The sequence below is a fragment of the Tyto alba genome, unplaced genomic scaffold (genome assembly GCF_018691265.1).
Source record: "Tyto alba isolate M040663 unplaced genomic scaffold, T.alba_DEE_v4.0 Super-Scaffold_33, whole genome shotgun sequence".
Taxonomy (NCBI): Eukaryota; Metazoa; Chordata; class Aves; order Strigiformes; family Tytonidae; genus Tyto; species Tyto alba.
The window spans coordinates 6,706,466-6,734,426 of record NW_024881308.1 but is presented as its reverse complement, the minus strand read 5'-3'; the positions used below and the strand labels follow the sequence as shown (position 1 = coordinate 6,734,426).

Sequence of the window (27,961 nt, the reverse complement as noted above, 5' to 3'; positions counted from 1 at the left end):
CGTCACTGACTGCGCCCCGAGCGCTCCGCTTCACTCCACCATGTACAATAACCGCGCCGGGGACCTGCGTGCGTACAGCCACCTACTCCACGTTATCAGTACCAGGGTGGAGCTCTGCCATCAGGCTCCAGCCTTCACATTTATTTCAACTGACATTGAAACAAATGTCAGGACACACAATTTTGAAAGGAAACTTCAGGGAGACACCCTCAGTCCCAACCCATTCACGGTCAACGATCACGAGTCAAAATTACAAAGCAAGCTCAGGAGTGAAATAATGTCCTTTCTTCCTCCTCCTGCCTGCCGACCCATGAGTTCAGGGCTCTGTTTCCTTGGCAACAAAAAAGAGCATCACAACAGCCTCCTCGCTAGCAAACAGCATACAAAAAAAGTGTCATTTTTTTCTCTCCTGTATCTTTTATCACTAGGGAATAAGCCTGAACTCAGAACTCACCACTCATGAAAGACTGAAATAGATATCCATTATTGCTATTTAAAAACGTAAGCAGCTTTGGAGCCTTTAAGCTTGTCCAGAGATAGGTAACAAGTAAGAGATTATTAGTTTATTAAGTTAAAAAAAAAAACAAAGCCAAACGAACCTTGCAGAAGTTCACCTTTAAAGACAAATTATAGAACTTGAGGAGTTTGGGGAAAAAAATGCAGCTCATAAATTTAAGATCTGTATTTTAGATTCTGTTAATATCCACTTTTGAAAAGCATTAGAAATGAAGATTACAAATTTAATAATGTAACACATGGGAGGAATTATCCTCCTCCCCATATAAAAAGGCAATTTGTTCCTGCCTATAAATTGAGTTTCTATTACTGTCATTAAACCAGCATAATGTGCTAAAATTAGGGTCTGCCCCACCACAGCTCTGTGGCAACTCCCAGCCAAGAACTCATTGTGCCAACAATTGAGAAGACGTCCTAATGAGGTGAGAGGGGCAATGGACACTGCTCCCTGCCAAGGAGCGGACATCTCCTCGCTGCAGGACTTTGTGGTGCTGCTGGACATCAACAAGGGTTCAAAAAGCAACTGAACAAAATTAATGAGGAAAAAAAGACAGGAGCAGAGAAAGTCCCTAAGCCACGAGTCAGTGGTGGCTGGGCCAGCATCCTGAAGAACCATCCCAATAAATCTGGGCAGCTACTACTTGCAGGGTTATGAGGTGGGCAATCATAAAAGAGGCCAAACTCATGGCTGGCAAAAGTGGGGTTGCTCTGGGAAGAAGCCACGCTTCTACTTTCGGGTTTCACTGTCTCCCATTTAGCTGTGCCTTACATAGGGATGGTGGTAAACCCATACTGCTGGTGATCAGGAGGTCAGGCTGATGCCTTGTCCCAGCACTCATCTCCCTCACACGTTTCCTCCATGGTGTTGGACTCTTACCATCTCCCTGACTTTCTCCAGACACCTTTGCAGACACAGAAACCTCTTACTCCTCCCATTTTGCCACAAAACAGAGAAGTGAGATCAGAGTCCTCAGACTGCAGTAGCTTCTCATTCATTTCCTAAGCTGCTTCCAAGTTTCCCTCCTCTGTAGCTTGTACAATCGGTTTAAGAGATGTCCTGCATGGTCACCCTGCTGGTGACCTATGAGAACTTATTCTCACATGAGAACTTATCTAGCAGCATCAGCATTAAAAGCAATACTCAGTGGTTTCTTCAAACAAGCAGCTACTTACAAACAGCTTAATTGAAAGAACATTTAAATTGTACTGTCAGGTCTTTACTGTCCCATGTCCCACAGCTCTTCTTCCATCTCTAAGTTACCGATGGGTTATGACATATTTCAGTAATAAAAGAAACCTCTTTGCCACTTCTCAGCACTGGCACCATTACTGCCTTTCACCGGTAACGTAGCTAAGCAGCTGCTTTTTTTTTTTTTTTTTTTTTTTTTTTTTCCCCTTAACATGCTTCATCCATACTTTATGCAGCAGGCAGCTAGAAGACTTGCTCAGATCTTAGTTAATTCTGGAAGAAATCTAAGCAACTAATATAATATTGGGAAGCAAGTTTATCGCATCTGCTGATGGTTCTCGCCACTCCTTTGCTCATGAATTGTCCCAAGTTTTAAAAGAAAAGAAGCTGGTACTTGTTTAAGATTACTGAAGAGCACACCCAGATGCCCTGTTCCTGAGTGAGCAGGTTGGCATGCCAAGCCAGCACAGCACCTTCAAGCACAAACGCGCAGCTTTGAGGAGATGTGCCCTTCACTCCATGACAGGTTGGTTCTGACGCTGCTGGATGACTTTAAGTGCAGTCATTAGTATTTGCTTAAAAACTTCCCATTTACCCAAATACTCATTCAGAGAAGCTTAATGGTTGGAAATGAACATGAAGGGGACTTGTGATAACTGAAGCGAATCCATTTGCGAGTCTGACACATGCTCAGCAAGCACTTTGCAGTCTCCACTGAAGCCTGGCTTTAGTCTCCCTGCTAAAGCAGTTTCTAGGTCACAACATGTGCAGATGTTTGGAGGTCTGTGCTTTGTCCTTGGCCTACTTTGGAGAAAGACGCTATGTTTTGCTTCTGCTCTGACTGCACATTTCAATCAGACTAAACCACAAGGCTACACTTAATTTTGAAGTCACTACTAAATTTTAGTCCTCCGGATCCATGAATGACTAGTACATCTTTCTGGTATCCTGTAAGTCATACTCCTCAAAGTGTCCTCCTGTTGTATCCCTCTCTCCCCAGAAATTTCACTTTACCAAGCATGACTTGACCCTTCTGAATGCTACATAATCTTTGTCTTTTTCATGTATTTTCTGCTACAGATATGTGACTTTTCCCCTCTATTTTACTGTTGTATAAAACAGGTTTCCCTTTCAACAGTCTCCCCTCCTTTGCACAGCTGCTTAATGAATTCAAAGTGTGACATTTTGTTTTCCACAGTGAGGTATAAGAGAAGCTGTAAACCATCACTGTGAGATGAACTAGAAAACACAGAAGGCAGCAAGCCCTTCCCACCAGTCAGCCGCAGTTCTCTCAACAGCACCCACTATACGTTGCAAGACTCAGCTTGCACTCAACTAATCAACAAATGTCACTAAACAAATCAAAATGTCAACTTTAGGAAGTATATATAAGCTTCTATAAAGAATACTGTTGCACAGGCCCCAGAGAGATTCTCTCCTGATTTTTGACACTCAATGTGCTATCCCTACCTGGCCACTTGGATGCTTTGCTCAAAAAACATTTCCAGGATCCAAGTGGAGTTAAAGAGCAGAAAGACTTTCCAGAGCACTGCACAAATTCCTCTGATGTCGCCCACACAGGAGGCTACAAATTGGCACCAGTAGTTGTCAACATTTTGTTTTGATCTTTTGGCAAACAAATCCACCCTCTGAAATGTTTGCAGGATGCAGAGATAAAAAGCAGTAATGAATAAAGACCAAAGAATTTTGAAGGGTTTATTTTTACCAAGTAATCAATACCTTCTGGCAGTCTTCCTCCAGCTCTAAAAATACCAGCGAGGACAATAACCCTTGGCAGGTTTTGTATACTGCTCTACAAACATTATTTAATTAACCATCACAATCCACTTCTGAAATAAAGAAAGCATGATCTGAAGTTCTACAGCATGAGAGAGACAGAGAGAATATAAGTGTTGGGAAGGGATACTGATGGACAAAGCAAGGTTATTGTTGAGGAGCTCCAGTTCCTTCAGACCCAGTCTACTAATCACACCAGCCCTGTGGGGCCAGCTAGAGGAAAATGGTGTCTTGTTCACAGAGTACATGCAACTGTTTGCAATGTGTGCTTAATGCAACCCTTGGTTTCACTTTGCTGTGATTTATCAGCATTAGGACAGCTGTCCAAGCCAACTCATTAATAAATCAGATGACAATAAAGCAGTTGGAGGCAGATGAATTATTGAACTCAAAGCCATTTAGTGCTCAGAGACAAAACTAAATTCTGTAAGCTGGGAGCTACTGAACACGGAGCCTGATTTCCCTTGAAACAGTTTTACTGACATGCTGTAGACTGTCAGTCCAGTGGAAACCTCAAAGAGGAAACGCTATCTCATCTCTCATTAAAACATGGCAAGCAATGGCAGCAATCTTCTCAGTGAAGTACTATCCCTTTGCATGGACTTCAGATACTTTTATACAACCCTTTACTCATCTTCACTCCAGTGGAGTCGAGAGGTGGATCCACCCCTGAAGCACTAAGCAGTGGGCCTTGCTGGACTAACATGAAGGGGCTCTGGAGCTGTACCCCCCTGTTCTTCCAAAGGCAGTGGTGTCACTGCCCTGGCACCCAGCCACAGTAGGGCATTTGTGGCATTCCTCTACTTTCCAGCCGTAGCCTTAACACCTGGTTTCAGTTCAGGAGGTTGTATTTCCTCCTCCTGATATGGTAAATCTGTGGTCCTATCAGCTCATTTATGCTGTCCACTTCCAAGAACATCCCAGATCAGCAGTAAACCTTCTCAAAATGGGGAGCAAAACCCCACCTCTAACACGGTGGGACCTCCTCTGTAGGTAAGCCAGGACATAGGAAGATGAAACTAGTAAGAAAACACAAGTCTCACTGGAGGACTCTCACTGGTCTTGCGGACATCGCTAGATTAACCCCTGCTGCCCAGTAGATGATGGGCAGATGACCCATTTACTGATCTCTTTTCCATCCAAACTCCATTTATATGACTAGCTCTGCACAAGTCAGCTGAAATTTCTTAGATACAATCTAGTCCTCGGGATCTATTCTTCTCCTTTCACGGCTGGCTATTCCCATTAACTCCACAATATCCAGGAGAGAATTGAACTCTTCTAAATCCTACCTGCTAAAATCAAAAGCACCCTGAACAGACTGTTATACTACAAAGGAAAGATTTTCCTATTGAATGTATTATAAATAAAATAGCAGTTGCATGAAATAAAATATTTTTTCTTCCACATTTGTGCCAAACACAGAACTACATTCAAAGATCCCAGTTATAAAACAGTGTACAATATAAACCCATTTCTTGTACAGTCATTTGTCTCACAGCGACAGAATGTTTCATAGCAATAGATTTTATATAGATGGTTTTATCTTTGAAGATTAACTATTTCCTAATACATACCTCTAATAACAACTTCACTGACAAGTTGAAAGTCACTGCAGACATTTTATTGAGAGCTAATTATTTACTGCAACTTCAGATCATTTGTACCTCGCACCCCAGGCCTCTGCCCATGTGAAAGGTTTGGAGCTCTCTGAAGTCCAAAGCCTCCAGGAGACTCTGCTGGATTCCCACGGCGGTGGGCGAGGGGGGCTCAGTCTGCAGCCCCCTGTGCCCTGCAGGGAGGGTGCGCCGGCTGCCTGCCCACAAACCAACACTCCCCAGCCTCTCATCACCTCCAGTTAAAGGCCAAATTCTTAGACATTTAGCCTCCTGACAACATAGATACTGGGTTGGTGGGAACAGGCTCGTGAAGCACTCTTTAAAGCTCTGAGGGCTCTTTAGGTGTCAAAAGACCTTTGCAAATCTGTCCCTTGCTCTAAGCACACAAGGCAGAAGTAGCAGCTTCCCTCTCTGCAGAGCAAAGATAACCTTATCAACAGAGCTGCCTCTGGAAACAAGACTTGTCTCTCCTCTTTTTCCACCCTCCATAACTTCTGAACCTTTCACCTACACTGGGAAGAGGGGTCAGGTTTCAGAGGTAGCATATTCCCAAAGATTCATGAAAACTAATACCCATGGACAGAAAAGAAATTCAAATTAATGTCCCCACCAAAAGAAATGCCCATTACAGTTCAGGCTCTTGTCTGACACAAAAAGCAAAAGCCAGGTGACCAGTGAGGACAGATGAACCAGCTATGCCCAAATTGCAGCCTGCACATCCAAATAGGCCACGAATGATGTCTGGGAAGGAGAGGTGTAGTTAGTTCAGCTACGCCTGCAACAGTCCTTAAAAGGCAGGGAGGAGCACCAACTGAAATGTAGACTTCCAAAAATGAGTCAAAACCAGCTTCGAGTACTAAATCTGTTCCCTTCTCACTCACACATTATTCCAGTTTCTGTGATTTTACAGTCAAATTTACCTATTGGAAAAAGTTTTGCTCTTTTCTCCCAACACAGCATGAAAGCCACAAAGAAAGTGGGGGGAATTTCTCACCCACAAATTTTGTGCAGGGAAACAGACGTGGAGTGCGCTCCTGCTAAAAAAGTAAGAAACTTGTAAGAATTACGTACCATTACTTATGTCCAACTCTGTTGTCAAAAATAAGCAATAACAGGAGAAATGTTACTTTTGACAGTAATGAGATTTTGTTTAAAAAACAAACCAAAACAAACACCACCTCCATCTCCCTCAAAAAAGCAACAGAGAAATTGCTTCCTCCAATGTTGGCAGTGTCCTTTGCAGCAAGGAACAGACAGCAGATGCCCTCCATAGCTCCCTACCCTCTGGGAAGCACACATACCACAAATCAAAGGTTACAGAATAATTTCACTGGGGCATCATACTGCAATATTAACAGCAAGTGTTATTCACAATAGCCAAAACCATGCACTCAGCTGCATTTGAAATTTCCATATTCTGCAGCTCTGCTTCAGTGCTCCCAATGTCAACCACAAATCTTTGGTTGAAGAATCTCAGTATTAGGATGGCACTTTCACTTCAGTTGGCTTTTATCAGTTTGAGGCAAATCCTGAACTTTAAAACATACGAATATACAACTTTATTTCCTCTAAAACACAAGAGAGCAGATCTGAGAATGACTGTAGGGCCAGACTGAAGGCAAAACATGGCTAGGAACAATGCAAACACTGATCCTGAAACAGCAGACACACAAAGATACTACAGAAAAAATTCAGAGTTTGCTCAAAGTCCTCAACAGTGTATTTACTAAACACATGGAAGAGATGAGTACCACCTTGAAAACCAGAATTTAAGATGCAGTGATAAGAAACCAGAGATAAAATCTAGTCCCACACTAGGCGTTATGTAACAGACATAACAAAGTCTAAGACAAAGAGTGAAACCCAGCAACTCCACCTCACTGACAGCAACTCGTACTTACTCCTCTAAGTACTGTGGAAGTTGCACCTTCTTCAGATTATTTTTGCATACACAAACCGCTTTTGTAGCGCCAAGAAAAACAGTTCCAGTACAAATATAATCTCCTTTAATACCAGACAAAGCGCCACCAGTTGCCTCTGTGACTCCAGACAGTTTTGACACTCCCACCTGTACCTTAGTTCAGAAGAGGAATAAATTCTCTCACAGCATTTCAGTGGGGTACCAGATATTTTCATGCTGATCATTAATATTAAAGATGGAAGATGAATCTCAGGCCATCTGGTAAACCAGGAAAGCATCTCAGGGGATGCTCACCTTGACCTAAGCCAAGTCTACAAAACAGGTCTGAACCCTGAGTCAGAATATGTGTCAATATAAATCCACTTCTGGAGTCTTACGAACAAACTATTTTTCTATTACTTTGGGGCAGCCATTACGGAGTCACAATATTTAGTCAACCTTTTACTTCTACAGTCATTAATCATGCACCATTTAACTACTGGTTTGTCATTTACTCTTCTAATCCTTTTCAAATCTTTCTTCTTATTTTCACATCTTTTTTTTCAGTCCCATTCTATGTGTCTTGCTAATTACACTCCTTCACTGTCATAGGCTGTTTCAACACAGACACGTTGAGCCAGAGGTGGTTTGATCACTTGCTGTGTTATATGCCCAATGAATTGTTTGCTATTGCAACATTTAAAATATAAACAATGTTGCTGGAAGATGATCAGCTGCTGTACTTAATTACCTGAAAAGCTGCATATTACTCTAGGGGAAGGGTGAATGACCATTTGGTGGTGTACTTGAACGAACATAAAAAAGAATGATGAGAATGGGGAAGAAAATACCTAGGATTTCCACCTTCTCAAAATAAAGACTTTTGCTCCCTTGCTGGACAGTACCATTTTCAAAGGACTGTTATTTGCAGTTTTGCTGCATCCTGAGCCAGCCACTCCTGCTGGTCTCGGGAGACTCCCCATCTTCAGAAGTCAGCACACGAGGTCAGCCTAAGAGGTGCAGGTCAGCAAAAGCAAAGCCACATCCAAATGACAGGTGACAAAAATGGATGACAGATGAATGAGACAGAACAGACATCACCTGAAAACTTAAACACAATTGAATTATTCATGGCCAAAAGGAAGAGAAAAGGCACTGTGATGTATACAAGAGAAATAAGGGAAAGAAGGGAGCGAGGCAAGTAGATGAGTGACTGCTGTAAGGAGAGATGGACTAGCTCTCAGAGGTACCCAGAGCATTAGAAATCTCAGCCCAAATGTTCATGTCCACAGATTCACTCCCAGTGACAAGTCTGACTACAGAACTTGACATCGAGTCAACACCATCCTGAACACTCCCCCTCTTGAACTGCAGTTTTCATTTCACTTCTACAACGTCTTGACCTATCACACCAGTGATGCAAACCTTAGAACCATGAGTACGTAATGCAAAGATGACTTTACTAAGAGCCTGGAAGAGTGACTCACTTAGTCACCCCCGGGGACAGTTACCAGAGGCTGGGGAGGGCCAGTTATATGCCACCATCATTAGCTACTGATTCAGCATCTTCAAAGATGGTAGGAAGCAATGAACACTTCCACCTCCCCTGTGCCAACCTCCTTGGAGGTGGCTAGCAGCCCACACAGAGGAAAGCGTACAAAGCTCAAAGGGGAGCTGAACTCAGTGAACTTAGTACAGCTTGGAGAGTGTTGTCTAGACATGGTTTGTCACAACAACACTTCTCGTTGAAGCCAAAATGTTCAACAAAAATAAATGAAGGACCAAACACCTCTCAAAACAACATCACTATGCAGGAATTGGTTGGACAGCTTCCACTTGCCAAGAAAAACACTGTGGACACAATAACTCCCAAATAGACTCACATCGTGTAACCCCATTAGATCAGCAGCTCCTAATTAGTTTAGAGTGTGGATCAGTCCTCAAACACCTTTTGCTATCAGTAAGGCCTACTGAAAGTGATGAAGAGGAATCATTATGCATAACACCCTCAAGAACTTGCTGTAAACACATTTGGCAGCACAGGGAGGTTCCTTTATGGCATAATCCATTTTTATATACACCTAATATTTTCAGGTTTTCAACCGATTGTCACTGTGTTTGTAGAGGCTGTTAATGAATCTCATTGCTAAAAGCAGTTACAATTCTGTAGCTATTAATACAACGTGACATCAGTTATGTCAGCTTCCGAGTGAATCACAGTTGCAAACTTGTAGGTGTTCGATAGCTGGTTGTCAAGTCGAAACAGAACATTGTTAAATATAATCCAAGTCTGTCCTAGATTTCCAGCTCTTTTCTCCCTTATGCACTGCAGCCTTAGTGGACTGAACACCTGCAGGTCTGAAGAGATAAGCACAGGAATATCAAGAGGGAAAATAGGTCGACTATTAGACCACTTAGATCAGCAAATTTAAAACGTTCACTTTTGATTGCAATTTCATCTCAAATCTGATCATTATAAGAACTTAAGAGAGCAGGTCACTAAATCTTTTACAATCTCTAAACCTTGTACAATATACTCTGTCAAGATGTTAAGCTTCCCCCTCCCCCCTCCCTTACAAACTGAAATAAAAGGCTGAGAATCTTTGCTGACATAGTACTTTAGCATTAGAGCAGGCAAAATCCAGTTTCCAAACCATTTACCGAATATCAAAGGCTAAATGCTGCTTTGATCTGCATTACTGACACTTGCAGAACACTTTTGTATTGGTCAACTCGTACATAAAAGCACATTCTTAACAAAACTGACAGAAGCCTGAGAAATTATTAATGAATATTTTGATCAGTGAAACATTTTCAGGTCATCATGTTGTCACTGCTTCAGCATTCACTTCCCTCCACCTCCACCATTTTCCATGCAGTTAATACCCTGTACATGTGATCTGAGGAAACCCAGATTTAGGGCTCTAGGGGAGAGGTGATTTAGGAAATAAACAGTTTTCTAGATTTTAGGAAATTAAACAAAATTATGGCCTGAAATAAGATTTCTTGATTTTCACAGTCAATCTGTCCTACAAGCTTGCTGTCTCTCTGCAGCAGATGGCTGCAGTGAACAGACTGTGAAAACAGAAAGTCAAATTCACCAACTAAAATGGACTGTGGATAATTTGCCTGGTATTATTCCTAGAGCAGCAAGTCAAATTTTGCCTCGACTGACCATGCAGTATTTCACAGAGCTCTCTAGTAGGTAAACCAGGCAGTACTGAGACAGAAATAGAAAAATATTGAGATAGGGCCAACACGATGCCAGGCTTAGAGGCATCTGGCTTGGGTTGGGTCTTGGGAACAACTGAGTTTAGAACACAGAAGCCGCCTCCTGTCCAGGAGCAGTGAGAGTGTTTCTACAGAGACAGAGCAGACAGGGCACAGGAACTGACCTACTCCTGTTATTAGGCAGAAGCTAGGAATTCAGTGAAAACAGATGAAAAACAAGTTTATAGAAAGATAGCTTGGGACTCTGGCATGACTCAAAGCAGAGCCCTAGGCAGAAAGGGAAAGCTGTGAATTATTGTTGTGAAGCAGTCCAGAAGTGCATCCAGAGGAACAGATACGACCAAAAGTGAAGTTGGGCTCCTTCCCCTCGTCACAACCTGTACTTAAGTCTCACATTTATCGTTTCAGTCCCTTCAAGTGAAATACTTTAAACCAGATGTTAAAGACTCAAGTACTGGGTTTTATCATACATGATCTCTTTACACCATTGCACTGCTATGTGAGAAATAGCCTTGCTTTGCACCCACATACCTAGATTGCACACCCATAGCTTATGCATACTGGGTAGGGAAATCATTAGTTAAATGACTGCCTCTTTACCCATTAAATTTTCAGAACCTATACATGCACAATAACTAAACCAAGATCTCTCTACCGCTCTTACGAAGTACCAAACAGAAGTTAAAAATGTGCGCTGGTGGAAGGGCTATGGCTGCCACACATCTTTACAATTTCTTGCCAAATCTCTAGCTTATCAATAAAATACTGAGAACAGCTTTCTCTAAGTCAAGGGAAAAAAGCCAATAAACATGTGTTGCCTGCATAGTGAAAAAAGCCCCATGATGCTAATTTGGGAATACATCACCTTGTGGAAATACAGAAAGGGGAAAAAAAAAAAAAAAAAAACAGAGGGAATACTTAAAATCCTAGTGGAACATTGTTACTGCACATGTAGCAGCAGGAATTGTAACATTTATAAGCAGGTTAAAACTATTGATCAAGACACAAATAAAAGCAGGAGCTAGCCGCAGATGAAACTCTACTCAAAGACCTCAGGCTGCTGTGCAAAACCAGCCCCGTGGTCAGCAGTGCCCCGAACAGCTGCGGGCTCCTGCAGAGGAAGGGGAGGAGAGAGCAGACCACCAGCGGGCTGCAGATGAGCGTCAGCAATAAGCTTTCTCCAGGCTGGAAGGATCTGACCCGAAACAAGACTGGAGTGTCTTCACGAACTGAGGGATCTCGGAGCCACCCGACACCGAGCTGTGCAATAGGAGCGCGGGTGCCTCTGGTGCCAGGTACGAAACAGCTATTGCAGCGAGCTCCTCGATCACAGAGGGAAAGCTGCTTTTAGTGCAGCAGAAAGCAAAGCCAGGTGCTTCTAAACTGAATTATGTGAGAGTTGCTATGCTAGAAGAAAGAACACTTGCCTTATTTAAGACACCCAAGAGCCCAGAGAGAGCATCTCTTCCACACTCAGCCCCATAACTAAGAGCAGTCACTGAAGGAATCCGTACGATCAGTACCCGAGCGTTCCTAAAGGCCCCAGATGGAGGAAGAAAGTACAAGGATGACAGCATGCACTGACACCGCGATACAAGAACGGGTGTCATGGGATGCTAACGTTACCATGGAAATGTCCTCATACCGCGTAACATTTTGACACTGTCTGTTTTCTGAGAAGCAGCAACGATGTGGCAGCCTGCAAAGCCTGCATGAAACGGCTGTTAGAGTTTCGCCACGGTTATTACTGCAGCCGGCAGCCAATTCAAACTGTCTGGGTATTGGATTTTGACCAATCTGGCAGCTCCATTTTCTGAAGTGCACGAGGAAGCTTTTAACAGAGACAGTTCCATAAATCACCTTAATTTAATATGCACTGTCTGCCAGGCTGAGCACTGGCCTGAACGCCTACTTTTTGCATTGCTTGCCCTCCTTTCCAGACCGGTGTTTTCAATGTTCCTTCATCAAGTTATTTGAATTGCAGAATCCAAGGAAGAGTCTGCTCCTCTGCTCGAGCTGGCTTCGCACGATGAAAGCGGCAGCCTCAGTCCCACGCCGGCAGGGTGATTTTCTGAACTGCTGAAGGCAGGTATGGCCCCAAATCCCATTCACTTTCAACAAATCCAGCAACCAAAACTGACAGGCTTTTTTGAGAATGCCCAACTTTGCATATTTAAAACAAGCACAGGCACTTCTTGTCAAAACTATGCTCATTGCAGAAAGCTTGTTTTTATCTCAAAGCACATCAGGTAATAAATACTACCTAACCTTTTTCCTGTCTGCTTACATTGAAATAAAAATCTCAAATCTGGAGGGGATGCAACAGTGGACTATGTGATTCACAAAGGGATCAACCCTCACAAAAATGTGTGGTTTTTGGACAAACATACCAAAATCACCATTGAAATGTAACACTGGGTTGTGACAGCAATTCCTGCAATTCCTTCTGGTGTGGGGGGAGCTGGGGTGGAAGCAGAACACTGTCAAGCCTCAAAAGTTAGTCTGGACCGCTACCCACCTTTATCGTAAATTTAATTAAAACTACTACAAAGCTGAAAGGGCTCTGCAGAACTGCTGCAGAGCAACTGCTCTAATCTCATAGGCCACCAGTGAGATTTCATGGCAGCTAAGAGCCAAGTTCAGCATGAACTGAACGTCAGAGACAAAGAAAACTACTGGGTCGGATTTGTCATGATACCACCATCCAGAAATGAACCAACTACAACAGCTGGAAGTCTAACAGGCATTAGAAAGAGGAAAAGCCTTCTCATTTATTTCCCTGACAATCTGATTAAAACCCAAATACGGATATAAAGCAGCAACCTTAAAATCCTGAATCAAATTTTCCTAACTTTTCACTAGTGCTGGCACGTCATGCATCAAATACAAGAAAGGAAAGGTAAATAGTAAAAATAAAAGAAAAAACCACCCACCCACACAATCTTTCCAGGATGCCGGGAAGTGCTAAACAAGGAGCTGGATTTCCAACAAAAAAAATATCTTAATCTTCTTAGACATCTTGGCTGCAACACAATTAACATGTTTTCCATCCACGTGGCAGGATACATTCCCTGCTAAGTGTAAATACGCATACTGCTGGTGGGCAGCTGGCAAAAGTCCCACACCACTGGGAAACTGTCACCACTGGGAAACTGTCAGCCTCATCCACACTGCCCATGGAGCCGAGCCGGGGGCCGGCTGTGCCCACAGACTCCTGTCTACTGGTGGCTCTGACATCTCCTTGCCAAGGTGGGTCATTTTGCAGGTCTGACCCCACCAAGAGCTGAGCACCTGAGAGGATGGTCAGCTCCAGAAAGGGACACAATCACGTGCTCCTTGGGGAGGGAGACTGTAACCTCTTCGATCTGTCACCAATGTGAGGTACAATTAACCACAATTATCTTTATTCTAGCTACTAACTGTGAATGACACCTCCAGTCCCTTAAACTGAGCACTGCAAGATGAGGTGATGAAAAGGTGCCTGAAAAAAAGGCCACTCCAGATACACTGAAAGCAAAGGTTTTCAAGGATGCTGCACTTCACCTACAGATCCTCAGTTACAGAGGATCTCCTCCAGCTGCCAAATCATCCACAAAATGGTGCAGTATTCCTGGAGCCTGGAGGACAAAGCCCCTTATCACAGACATTTATCCCACCTCCCAAACCCACAAACATCCCAACAGCACAGATCTTGCTAAATAACAGATAGAGAATGCAGACTGATACAAACAGAAAATTCAGTAAAGGCACATGTAAGAAGTAGTAACTTCAGAACGTTGAAAAAATTGAATGCACAAATGCCAGAAAGGGAATGAGTAGCCAGGCAGCAGTCCTGCAGAGAATGATCTGGAAAGTGGCACGGATCATACCCTGAATGGGAGTCAGGTGTGGGGACATTCTTGCAAAGCACTGTGTCTATTTACAGGTATACTGCACACAAAGTGTGGGTGACACGTTACTCCTCCCTGCCGGGAGTCTGACAGCAGCCAGAGCACTCTCCACACTGCTCCTCCTGCAAGATCCTGAGTCCAGAAACAAGGTCAACGTGATGCTTGGAAAACTGCTCTATGCAAAAAATTCAATCAGGCTTCTTTGGTCCAAAAAGCAAAAGGAGGGAGAGAGATGCCAGGCAGCAACCGTTGTGATTACGGTCATTTCCTGGCTTGGGATTATCAGCACAGGGAAGAACAGTTTTGCGATGTTAAGAGTTGCTCTGAAGACAGCAGCGATCAATTGTTTCCCATGTTGCTGGGAGCAAGACAATAGTAATCTACTTAATTTCCATGGAGATTTACGCTGAATTTTAGGGTAAACTGCCCTTCTAATTAGGAATAGGTTAGTTACTTGGGTAGAAGACACAAGTGACTCCTCAGGACCCCTTCTACCTCTACATTCGTAAGAGCAAAGCCACAGACACTAGCACAAGTTCCTCTTAGTCATAAAACCATTTTGAGAAAAATGTGACATTTACCTCTGCACACGCTGTACTCTCCAAATTGGTGAGCACTCAAACATTTTAGACTGGCTTCTGCAAGGCTGTATGAGCTCTTTGTGCATTGGACAAAGGTGACAGAACACTCTAATGGCATGAAGCTGAAGCATTATCCGCCACAGCGATTTAGCTGTGGCTGGATTTGGTTAAAAGACAGGGCTGATAAGCTTTGCTGTATTCCTACATGAAGTTGAGCTGTACTGGGGCGTCCCAGCCTCTACATGCATACTGTTTTGCAAAAGCAAAGCCAAAGGTCTAACTGAAATGCAGCTCCCAAGGCAAGCGTAGTTTGACAGCAAAAGCAGAGTGTGCTTAATTTGTGCATGTCATCAGCAGATGATCTAAGCAATGGCACCTACTGAGGCATCATTTGAGTTGCAGGATCCTGATCATGACACATGTTCCCATACAGTATAGCATGGTTTGCACACCCGCTCCCAGAAAATAAAACCAAACCTCGGAGGAACATCATTTGGATAGACGGATATTCAAAGTGCATTAAACAGTTCTGCAGGAGACCAGAAATCCTTATTCAGATATGCTAACGGTGCTTCATGACAGATGTCTGTGGGGAAGAGAAGATGACGGCAGGGCTGAGAAGCCTGTGTGAGCCAGGTCTCACTGCCCCCCTAAAACACATTAGCAACTTGCAGACCGCTTCCTAAATTAAAGCGTTCACATTTCTAATCTAACTGAGGGCACTCAAATATGAGCAGATAGTACTTCAGAAAATAATTGCACAGATAAATTATTCCTCAAAACAACTACTCCAATCAAACTTAATTCTTCCCTACACAAAGCAGATACATACATCCTGTCATACAGAAATGTTGAAGCAAAGCAGTTACAGCATTTTACAACTTGTCCTGATGTAAGAATGTGACAGAGCAAAGATAATTTTTTTAGCCCGGAGAACTGAGTGCTTTTGAATTAATAAACGTTGCATTAAAATTAACTTCACATGAAATAGAAGCAGTAAGGAAACAGTCTCTCCTAGATAGAAAGCTTTCTAGGGACATTTCTCTAATTGGAAGTCACTTGACAACAAAATAAGAGAAGGAGATATCCTTCCCTGTGGCTGGCAGGGGTCACGTATAACCAGCCCTCTACAACTCCTGCACACATGGCTGGAATGTAACATCATCCTCCGAACAGCTGTAACGTACGTCAGGCCAGACAGTCACCTTCAGGGAAAGGAGACAATTTTGGGCTTTCCCCTGATTGCAAGCACGCGCTGCAATAAGCAGCACTAAGGGGACAGCCCAGTGCCACCATGAGGATGCCCATGACCTCATCCACGTCCCCTCACCCCTGTAAACCCACACCCAGATGACCACCAAAACGCCTACGCAGCACATCGTGGCACAGTGCTGGAGATCCCAGAGCTAGCCGCTACCTCTCTTCTCCCCCATCCCACATCATTTAAAGCAATTCCTCAGCCTTCAGCCAGCACGAGGCACAGGTGGACGCCCCAGCCTGGGGGGCCCCAACGACTGTGCCGGGGTGTCCCACGGGCGAGGGGAGTGGGCAGCAGTTGGTGCCCCGGGAAGGCTGCCCGCCATGCTGAGCAGTGACCGACACCACCTCACCCTTCCCCAGCGCTCTCCCATCTGTCTAACCGTACCCATCTGTCAGGTTTTGCCACAGACTGCAAGCTCTTTGGGACAGAGACTGCCATTTTGCTTTGCATTTCTACGGGCACAGCGTGAACTTGGCTGAGGACTATGTCGTGTGGCTGCAACACCAAGAGCAACATAAATGAGAGCAAGGTTTCAAATGTTCCTAGTGCTGACTCATTCACAGGGCTCCTGCTCTCACCTAGTCTCACACGGCCACAGGAGAGGACAAAACCCAGCCTCTGTAATTGCAGTCTACCGATCATACATGCGGGCAACAGATCCAGAGAGCAGAAACCTGCCTCTAGTGCACAGGGGATGTAAGAACAGCACGGTGTGTTCAGCTCTGCACCAGCTAGGCGCATCTGCTGTGTAAGAGTCAGTCGTCACATTTATGATCTGGATTAACTCATAACTGGGTGCGAGATCACCAACCTCTGCACGTATCATCTGCAGCATGTTCTTCTAGGCTATTGGTCCATTCCATACACTTTCCCCTGATGAAAGACTGATTTGACAGCAGCCCTTCTAAAATTGTTCCATTTTTTTATTTTGTTTTAATCCACTTATGAAACAGACATCTGCTTACCTAGAGCTAGAATCTGCCCAGCAGGGTCAGAGGCATTTCTTACAATCACCAGGATAGCCTATGGCCAAGGATACACTCCTTTGTGCAAGAAGAGGGAAAAGCCATGGCTTTTGCTGCCTCCTATGCCAGCCAGGAGAGCTGGCTAGGTGCACAGCAGGGATTAGGCCACAGGCAAACTCTCTCCATACTGGTATATTCCAAGACCGATTCAGATTTGTCCTGCAGCATCCCTGGGGTAACGCATTGCCAGATGAGCCCTAATCTATGTCTTTGCAGGTTTACAGGGATGAATTATAATTTCATTTGTAAAAGATTAGTAAGAAAAAGTTATTCCAGATGTGCAAATAATTTCCCTTGTCGCCTATATGTTTGCAATGTGAGCATGGTTACACGGTAACAAACAGCTAACAAAACTGATGAGAGGCTTACAAAACTTCAAAGGTAACTTTGGATGAAACAAAAACAGACTGAACACCAGAAGGACTTAACATGCTCAATACCTATGCATCTTAAAAATACACAAATGGACTAGTTAAAAGACGTGAATCATCATTTTCTTTAAAAATCATATGTACCCCAATTCAGTACAGTGCTGCAATTGAGAAATATCCATGGCAATGTGAAAACACACATAGGGGCTCTATTTAATAACTTTGTGATGCTTTAATATTGAAAATTAGAGTTCAATGTTTAAAAATACAGAGAATTTCAATAGATACAATCTGGACAAGGGAGTATTCTAAGCTAAACTACATGTTCACAGCACATTCTTTTACGCCAACATTTTAAATGTTTTTTATCAATCTATTAAATTAGTATTTCACATAGCTTCTCTTCAAAGCAACTGATTGCAACACAGCGCATCTGCCATTACTTGATAGTATGTGAAAGCAGCAGTCTAGGCTGAATTTTATCTCTAACTCAACTCTTTTCTGAACAAGCAGCTGACACGAGGAAGGCTTACCGTCAGTATCTAGGAGACATTTTGACTTTGGAAACCATTTTCTCTCTGCCAGACACTTGGTTCCAGCTGGCTGAGACACGATTTGATTTTGGCATCTTGTAGCCAAGGCAGAGGTCTGCCAAGCTGGACAGTCCCTGTGCTGGGGTCCTGACCCGTGGGCCCCTTACACATCCCTTGCAGCTATTCTGTACCTTCCCCCATTTCTTGATCAAAGCCTCTCTGCTCTTCACACTTTGACAGATACAAGATCCCAGTAAGCAATGCATGAGTTTCCCCTTGTGCAGATGCTCAAGTTGTATCTGGACTTCAGGGTAGCTGTATTTGCAATATGACCCAAGGCTACAGTCTCCCAAACATCCCAACCTGTGTCCCTGCCAGGGCATGCCTCGGATGCCTTCTGCCAGTGCAAGTGTGTGTCTTCCCTGAGGAAACCAGGCCATAGGATGAAAGGAAAAGGATTTGGTACATTACTGCATCTCACTCATTTAGCCACAGCACAGCTGGAGCATGCACCCAGGTCTGAGAAATGGTCCTGGGTCCTGCAATTTAGGCACAGGGGCTTGAGGAAACCCCATCCTCTTCAGTGATTTTTGGCATTTCCTCATCTGTGTTTTAGGTGTAGTCTTTGCCTTCTGTGGTACACAGGGTCCTCGTCTGGAAGCCCTTACCCCTTCAGAGCTGAGGACTGCCTCTTGGCTTCCTGACTCCCAGCAGATCCACCACTGTTACACTGACTGTCCCTGTTTCTAAAACCACATCCTCTCTCCTGCCCAAAGCTCACTAGGTCTTGCATGTGCAGCTCCAAGACAGTTGCTGTTGTTCTCTACTAAAACCTCACTTTCTGTTCCGCTTTAGCCAGCTTTCCAAACTTCATCCACATGGAGCAAGCTGGTTCTCCTCCACGCCAGCAAACACATCTCCTTTAGCCTTAAGGATGTTCCTCTCCCTAGACTGGGCAGGGCCATGCTAAGGTCGCTGTCCGTCAAAGCTGGATTTCATACACCCCATTCCATGATCCACAGTTTTAATCACAAACTGCACCCAGGGCTCACAAGCTGCCTACAAGGCAGGTCCCACACTCATCATGGATCCTCAACACCCTATTATTAACCCACATGCACTCGCCGCTTGGCAGTTCAGCCCCTTCCAACATGTTGCCACACGAGTACCAGCATACCGAACGGCTGACTCCAGCCAACACCAAGCGTATGGCAGATCCTCAGGACAGCCAAGATTTGTGTTCACACTGTTCAAAATAGGCACTGATTTAAGGCTCACATTTCTAGAAATGTGCCCACGAAAACTGCATGACTGACTTTTACCTCTTTTTAGTCTACTACTCCATAACTGAAAAATTATCATAGCTCAGGATAGACACTTGTATAAATTAAACCAACAATTACAATGATAATAACCACAGTTTAAAAATCCTCAACTTCACTGACAATGCTGGGGACCTCAGTGGAGCAAAGACAGTGGCACTCAGCCAGCAAGAAGGACAGCAACACTACCATGCCGAGATCAAGAGTTATTAACCTAGAGTCCTTACACTATTGAGTGCACAATAATTTCTCTTATTTCAAAGCCCCACTGCAGCATACTGGTGAAGAGAGCTCAGTGTTTGCTCAGAGTATCCTCTTTGTATACGCAGCTGAGTAATGAAAAGGGTAACACAGGAGTGCAAGTCCACATCCACCTCTTTAGCGACAGGCCCATGGCCTTATTTGCCACAGGACACATGTGAAACTCAGTCACTCTCATGCTCTGGAAGCACTCAAAAGTGATCCAGTTTCTTGCACAAAGTCCTATCGCTATCCTGCCTACATTGCCTGCCTGCTTCTGTGCAGTAAGAGATAAGCAGGTATCGTCTGCATCCACTTCATTGCCAAGAACTCAGTCCAGACACACAGGTGGTACAGCTGGCAGAAGAGTTGTGGAAGATGAGGAGAGTCTTCCCACCTAATGTCCAGAAGGTGGACAGCAAAGAACAACAAAAGGGCCATGACAGTAAAGGAGATATTCTATAAGTAAAAGCGTTTTTCAAAAGCAAAACCATGTTTCAAGACTAAAAATGGGAAATACTGGAACCCAAAGGTATCATTAGTATTGGCCACATGCAGCTAGCTACTTTTCTACATCACCACGGCCCTCAGCGTAGGCACTCCTGCAAATTTCCTTTTACACTCCCTTAATATGACCCACCATAGAACCCTAAATGAAACATCTTAAGAATTTTTCTTGTTTGCAGATTTGAGCTCTCATCTGGCTGTTCCCCCTTTTCAGAGGAAAACATCAAGTTTCCTTTAAGCTTGGCCATTTATCAGCTTCTCTTCTTTTTCCGTAGGATGACTATTCTCTTAAAGATCTGGTTCTCTGCTTCACACAAAATGGATGATGTGTCTGTTTGAAATAGGATTGTTTACTTCATCAATGCTTGTGGGATCAATTTTTATTTTTTTTTCCTGCCATCTTCTGTGGAGAACATCTTGCCAAGTGCAGTATTCGTCTCCCTGAATGAGCTATCAAGATCTATTTTTTTTGAAAGAAACCACGCTGCAACCAAAACTAGTCAGAATCTCTCTCAATTTCAGAAGTGTGCATGGGTATGATTAATACAGAATCTTGTCTGGCACGATTTCAGCATTTCTTTTATCACTTCTCTTTCATGACATTTATTTTCTTGAGAAAATTATATGCCTGTAGTTTTAATGCAAAAAATGCAAAGCAGCACACATTTTTTCTTGCTGTTTGGTCATATGTGTCTGAATACACACTCATCGGCACAAAATACAGAAGCAATACTGCAATGTCCCCGCCGTACTGAACGTTACCCCAAGCAGCTTTACTAACAAGACTAACTCAGGCATGCAGGATCCACTAATAAGCTGCTGGAGAATGAGGTCTTAATTGTAGATTTATTTAATTCAGAGACAAGTGCTTCAGTTGTATTAAGAGCAGCCTATTAACATTCATGCATGAGCATTCAGTAAGTGTGAATAAATACAATTTAGTGCAAAATCATTTTTCTAAGGATTGGAAGAGGAAGCATTCACTTAAATTGTCACCCAGCTCAGAGCAAGAGGGGTTGGACACGAGGGAACAAAACACTGCTCAAGGCACTGTGTCGGGTTCTCATACTTGAGCATGTCTCGCTATCAATCATTTCCGAAGCAACAGCACCGAGACTTCCCAAAGCTCCTGTTATTGTCTGGTACGCTCTCCAGCATTCGAACCAAATACAAAGTGCAGATAAATCATCAGCATAATTTTGAGAACAAAATTTTTAAAAATACATCTGTTGGAGTGTACAATCTTCTGCCTGACACTCCTGCATGATGCTGATGACAATCCTAGGTTAATCACACAGATGATGAATTTATTCTTACATCAGTTCCTTTAAAAACAATGTTACAGGTGTAGCAGATAGTGGGCTGATTTGCCCGTGTATTCCTGCTGGCATCTGCACATCCTGGGATGAGCCGCCAGACAAAGGAACATGCCGGCATTTTGAGGGATGCAACCATGACAGCTAGTGTTAAAATACGCCTCAGTTACCAACTTTCATTATTTGCCGCTCAGAAGATTCACTTATAGGTTCAGCCTCTGATACAGTGTGTACTGTGAAAAACATCCCTCGTATAAGTGAGCCGCTGAGAGCAGACGAAGTGGTTATACACCTCTCTCCATCCACTCCCCCGTACGTCCTTCCTACCCACACAGCTGCTGTGCTGCCCTCCACTACCAGCACCTTCTCCCGCACCCAGCGTCCTTCCTTGCCCCTTCAACCCCATTTCTTTCCTACTTTTCCTTACCAGCGGCCCTCTTCTTGAAGTTTGGTTTTATTTTATGACCACTGCCAACTCTTTGAGGCCACAAAGGTCTTCATGAAGCGGGCAAAACTCACTGCATCCATTATGAAAGGGTTTTGTACGTGTTTTGTGATCTACTTTGCTCTCATTTAAACGGAATCCCTTTTATTCCCCTCTCCGAAAGCAGCACGGCATGCTGTGCGAACGACCTCTCAGAACAATTAGCCCAAGAGCTCCTGGTGTGTAAATCAGCGGCGGACTGGGCGCAGCGTCCAGCGGAACGGGCGCCTTCTCCCCGCGCGCTGCCCCTCAGCACCTGGCACAGCGCGGCACAAGGGGAGGACTGGGGCGTAAGCCGCTCCCTCTGCAACACCCCGGGTTTGCTATCGATAGGCGAGGGAGTGCGTTTCACTTCACCCTCACAAATTCTCTCCTCTAACCCCCCGCAGGCACACGCTCCCCTGCCCAAACCCTTCAGCTCCCAGCCCCGGGTGCCCTGACGCACCCAAACCCCACGCTGGAAGCGCACCGGGCTGCGGAAGGGAACCCCTAACACCCCAAAACCCCCCACCCCACCCCCGCTCCCACGGCACCCGTGGGTGGACACACGCACACTGGACACCAGCACCACACCCTGCCCCTGGCCCCACCGACACCCGCGGGTCTCCCCCCCCCACCCTACCCCACCGCCACGCACCCCCCGAGCCCCACTCGCGACCGAGACCCACCGGCCCCGGCTGCAGCCCCCCCGTACCCGCGTCCTCCTCGTCGAAGCTGTTCATGCAGGGGAAGTAGATGGCCAGCGCCTCGAAGGAGGCGGAGAGGCTGAGGCGGCTCTGCGACCGCTCCATGAAGAGCCCGGGTCCGGGGGCGCCGCCGGGGGCCTCGCCCGCCGCCGGCGGCGGCTTGGCCAGCTTCGCCGCCCCATTCTTCACTCGGAGCACGGCCCGCGGCGTCTTGGCTGCGGCGGGGGCCGCGGTGAGGCGGCGGGGAGAGGCGAGGCGAGGCGGGAGCGCGGAGCGGAGCGGCTCGGTGCGGTGCGGAGCGGAGCCACCTGCTGCCGCCCGGCGCTCTGGGCGCCGCCCCGCCCCGCCCCGCCTCCCGCCCGGCGGCGCCGCCGCCAATCGCCGCCCGGAGCGGAGGGAGGGACGGACGGGCCGCGGCCGGGGGCTCCTCGCCCCCGCGGCCATCTTCCTGCCGGGGGCGGCGGGGGCCTTCCCCCGCCCGGCGCGGCGGCTCCGCGCGCGTCCCCTGGCCCAGTGCCGCCCTCTCCAGCAGGAAGCTGGAGACTTTGAGGAGCCTTCTTCCCAAGGCGAGGGGGGAGATAAACGACACAGGTGTAATTGAAGGAGCTGTCCGGTTCCCCAGCCCCGTAAGCCGCCATCTCGGGGGGTGGTAGCCGCTCCCCTGAGGGGAACGCGCGGCCAGGGGCCCTCAGACACCCGTGGGGAGGTCCACCCCGCCCACTGCCGAAGGGATGTTTCGGGCATTGCCCCTGTCAGAAGGCCCTCGAGAAGGCTGTTCCCAACCAGGCCATGATACCCTTTAATTCCCCGCATTAAACTTTCTCCCTTTTCCTCCACCCTCATCCCAGAGGTCACTGTCAGCAGCACCCACCAGCAGAACAGTCTTTGCCCAGGTAACTCTCTTCAAGCAGAAGGGGGGGGAAAAAAAAAAAAAACAAAAAAAAAAACAAAACAAAAAAAAAAAACCCACACCCACAACCAAAAACCCCTGCTGGGAAGTATACAAGGTCCCAGACAAAAAGCATACAAACCAAGAGGCTTGCCTTGCTGGCCGATTGGAGGATTAAATTTGGAAGGCTGCTGCCTGTTCTGGCTCAGCATTTAAAACCAGTTTTGCAGCACAGCATCAGATAGATGCTCCTGGGGACTTGAGTGTTCTGTGAAGAGAGGAAATTTTAGATCCTTCCCAAAGGATAGCTTCTTGTATTTCTTTTCTGATAAGCCTTATGGAGAATTACTGGCTCAAAAGTACCAGCTATCCACAGGTGCTGTCTATGTCAGACATCACAGTATCACCCATTCCCACTTTGGGGAAGGAAATCCAGCACATCCTCATATATTGAGTGCAACAAAAGCTGGGATGGGATGAGACAGAGCATGTTTTCTGACAGCAACTTGGTCTTCCCAGCAAGGATGCTGTCTCCTCAGGGCACAAAGGAAGATGTTCCGCATGCACTTGGCCTGTCCACCCATCATGATAACTAAATGCCATCCCACTGAGCACATGAAGCAACGGGCCTCTTTGTGCTATTCCAGGAGTGCACATTAGAGCTCAACATCTCTACAAGGAAAAGCGTGGCTAAAACTACTACACACCAAGTGCTGCAGATCAACAGCCTGAAGTGAAGAAATGTTTTCCTCCTCCAGCACTGGAGCCCATCTGCAGACAGCCAGAAGATGACCAGGCTGGGCATCCTGGGGTCAATCATTCTCAGCACTTGGCTCAATCTCACTTGAGCTTCAGAATGGTAATAGAGCTAGAGACCTCATACTTATAAATACTGCTTTTGTTTTTATTTCCATGCATAGTAAACAAGACAAGAAATATAGCCCATAGTATTACCTGTACTCTTCTCTCAAACAGGTAATAAATCAATCCATTAGAAGTCTTCCATCTACCAACCCCCCCTGAGCTGTAGTGTATTTGTGGCTGCCGGTGTCAGGGAGCAGCAAGAGCAGGGCTGCACCCAGGGAGGGGGAGCCAGGAGCAGCCCCAGCACAGGGCAGGAACAACCCCACTCACCAGGCACAGTCCCACGCCACGGGAGGTAAAGCGGGGCAGTGATGACAACAGGTTCTATCAACACACCAGCTCCAAGGTCAGCCAAGGAAAGCCAAACGCTAATTCAGGAACAGGTCTGAGACAGGCTCAGCCACAACATAGACCAGGCAAGAACTGAAAGCCCCCAGGGTTAGAGGTTAAGTGGAGCTCCTGGCAGAGAGGGTGAATGTGAGCCCCAGATGAGGCTCCTCAGAGCAATTAAGGCCTATTAGTGCACTCCCAACCCTGACATCCAGAGTCTTCATTACTGGTGCTGCATCCAGAATAGCTGAGGTCATCTGAATATCAGATGCTAAGTGAGTTTGCAAGGCTTCCCAGTAGAAAGTATGTTTTTTAATTCAAAAACTAATCAAAATTTGCTCTGGAGTTAATGAGTTATATGAATTCCTTCATCAAAGCTAGGCTGGACTAGCAGTAAAGCAGAAGGGACTAGAATTAACTTATTACAGACAATGATGACTCCAGGCCTGAGTTTTGAAAGGCAAGGTCATCGGTGAGAAATGTATTACCATATGTCTAAGAAGAAATTTCAGTAGTGCCCATCAAGGCATTAACAGCAGCTATAAGGACAAATACAAGTGCATTAAAGCTGTTAGGATAGCTCCTCTTGACCAGTCCTGGCAGCACATTTGATTGGCGGAGCAAGAGGCACCTGTGAATCAAATCTGATTCCCGGTTTCCAGGCACAGGAGCTACCTAGAAGTGTGAGAGCTGTTTTGTATTCATTTAAAACATGCAAGGAAAAATTTAAATGGGGAATAGGAATTTAATCTCAACTTTATGCTGCGGTCATCTAAATGTCTCATTTCACTACATCTTGAAAGCATAGTGATGGCAGAGGTGGCCTGTGGTTTGGATAGCTGATCTCTATCCACAACACTCTTCTCTGTCCTTTGCTTTCTTCAACAGTACACTGGGACTGAAGACCCTTCTGCTTTGAGTGCTTTGAGATCTACCTTTGAGGTGCTGAGGAAGACCATCACCATCACCCACACCACCGTTGCACACCTTTCTCCATGCTCCATCCATCTGCAGGCTTCCTCTCCCTCTGCAGGTACAGTTCCAACCCTTTGTGTCTGCACAGCTTCTCAGCACCATTTGGTCACATCTTCTCAATTCTCCTTTTGTGCATTTTTTACCAGGCTGTCTCACACCTCCCTCTTTACTGTACCTATGGGACCGGCCATGCTCAAGTCCCCTCCTGCACCCTTCTGCTACAGAGTGGCTTAGGCTGAGCACTCTCAGCATCGTCCCTTAGCTTTGGTGCCATCTGGCTCTCATCTGCCTGCTACATTTTGCTCCTCAGGGCAGGGACATGCCTAATTCATGTACTGTAGGGATCTTTAATTGCTGGTTAGGCCAAAACATCCTAAACCAAAAACATCTGCCTTCAAGTGAGACAAAATGCATTGACAGCTGGAAATCAGATGGACAGTTAAAGGTGCAATGCCCTCCAGATGCCTGGAGGAAACAGTTTATTTTGGCTGCATGTTTAAAGGAAATAAGGATTTGCAGTGAAGCTGGAAATTGTTAGTCCATAAGTGTTCTCCTTCACTGATCATCCTGGACAGAAAGATCCTTGGGAGAAACTTAGAGAAGCAAAGATAAGCAAGGAGGAAGATTCCTGTGAAGTTGTAAATAAGCTGAGAGTACAACCGAGAACAAAGATTTACTACCTCCAGAATAGCACGTCTGTGGCTGCTCTAGTGGAAGTGGTTAATTGATTGTTTCCCCAGTGAAGCAGGCTCTGACTGATTGAACCATGGAAAGCTCTGATAGATTTTTCCTGCTGGCTCTTTCTCTTCCCACTAGTCACGTAGCTTAAATTTTTGCCTTGAGTCTTAGGTGTCTGGGTCAGCCTAGGAAGTTAGTTTTTAGATACTGCAGTGAGAGGACATGCTGCCCTCTCCCTCTCGTACTCCCCTATGGTTCTGTTTATGCCTGTTTGGAAATAAAACCAAACTGCCTGGTTTGTGTATGTTGTTCTCTCTGCCCTGTCTGCCCACTGCTTGCTCAAAAAGGAGTCCACATGCTGGGAGCTCAAACGCAGCAGAGAAATAAACCCTGCTAGTGAGAACACATCTTGTGTACATCTGCTCAGAGTGAATACAGCATCCCTAAGGGTAATGAGAGTTGAGTTCCTCCCTGTCTCATGCTACCCCTTCCTTCCCTGGGGCGAAGCTGGTGCTGGAGCCAGACAGTTCATAGTTGGTAGTACACAACGTTCTCCAGATCCCAAAAGCAAATGCAAACCTGATCATCCCTGCTCTCCAGGGCTCTAATTGATTGCCTGACCTAATTTGAGTTCCTCTTGGTCTTTCTGGGCAGGCTGGAGGGCAGGAGGTGAGACGTGCTGAGCATGAGTACACATAACCAGTGAATAAACACCGCAGAATGGCCTGGCATTGCCACCCCCCGTCTTGTGGCATTGCATCAGTATGGGGTGATGCTGAGAGATACTGACTCATGAGCCCAACTACACCAAGTACCACAGTTTCACTGGTCTTGGTTGTTGTACACTTGTGTAACAATACTCATTTTAACTTATTTATTATTTCTTGTTATTTGTGTTGAGGGAATATTGCAGACTGAGGCCCTGAAGAACCAGGCACAGTATAAACACATAGTGAAAGCCTTTCTCTTTCCCCAAGTGCTCACTGTCTAAGTAGTCAAGACAAAGAACAGAAAGCAGTATAATTTTTCTTACACAAGTTCAGGGTACAAAGCATGGGAGTTTTACTTGGCTTGCCCAAGACCAGGTAAGAAATACCTTTGTTGGAGCTAGGAATTGAATGCAGATTTCCTGCCTTAATCTCCAGACTACCTTCTGCTTTTCACTAATACAAGCAATATTCTAACCTTAGCAAAATTACATTGTAAGCCAGACAGGCTTTTACAGGATCCTTTGCTGGTTGGGATCCAGGCAAGCCAGGAGTGCTCTGGTTTGTTGCTACCCATCCACGTACATGCCCTGCTGTGGCATAGCAAGTGCTGCCCTACAGAGCTAGCTGGAACACTACACTATACCATTGGTAGTAGTGCAATTTCTGAGTGTACTCTGTGCTTATTAAACTCAAGACCCCATCTAGAAGCAGATTTGTTTTCAGTCTTGCTGTTCTTCCACCCTTCTCTCCTAATATCCTGTTGTCTTAGGGTCACATCTACCTCTTTAGCTATCAAAAACAAGCCCACAAAGACACTAAACCACTAGTGAGACAGCGCCAAGAGGATAAGTAATGAGGTGTTGAGCTGTCAGCCTTGGGTCCCTTGCTAGCCCTGCTTCTTCTGACATTTGTCTGGCCAGCCCTTTCCCAAGGGTTAAGAGAACTTGAGGCTTCACAGCATGTGCTGCACTCTGTTTTTACTGCTGGCATCTGCTAAATCTGGATGGGTTCAGACCATTCAGTGGCTTCCAACCCCTGGAAGGAGGA

General features: G+C 45.5%; 1 protein-coding gene across 1 annotated transcript in view; it reads right to left on the bottom strand.

Moving 5' to 3' along the window:
* RIMS4 (regulating synaptic membrane exocytosis 4) overlaps nucleotides 1–22,805 on the bottom strand; it is a 59,881-nt gene extending 37,076 nt beyond the window's left edge. The window contains exon 1 of the mRNA XM_042800997.1: nucleotides 22,477–22,805. Within this exon, the coding sequence (XP_042656931.1) occupies nucleotides 22,477–22,573 (97 nt within the window). The 5' untranslated portion in view covers nucleotides 22,574–22,805. The remainder of the gene's footprint in view (nucleotides 1–22,476) is intronic.
* Between the last annotated feature and the right edge of the window lie 5,156 nt (nucleotides 22,806–27,961).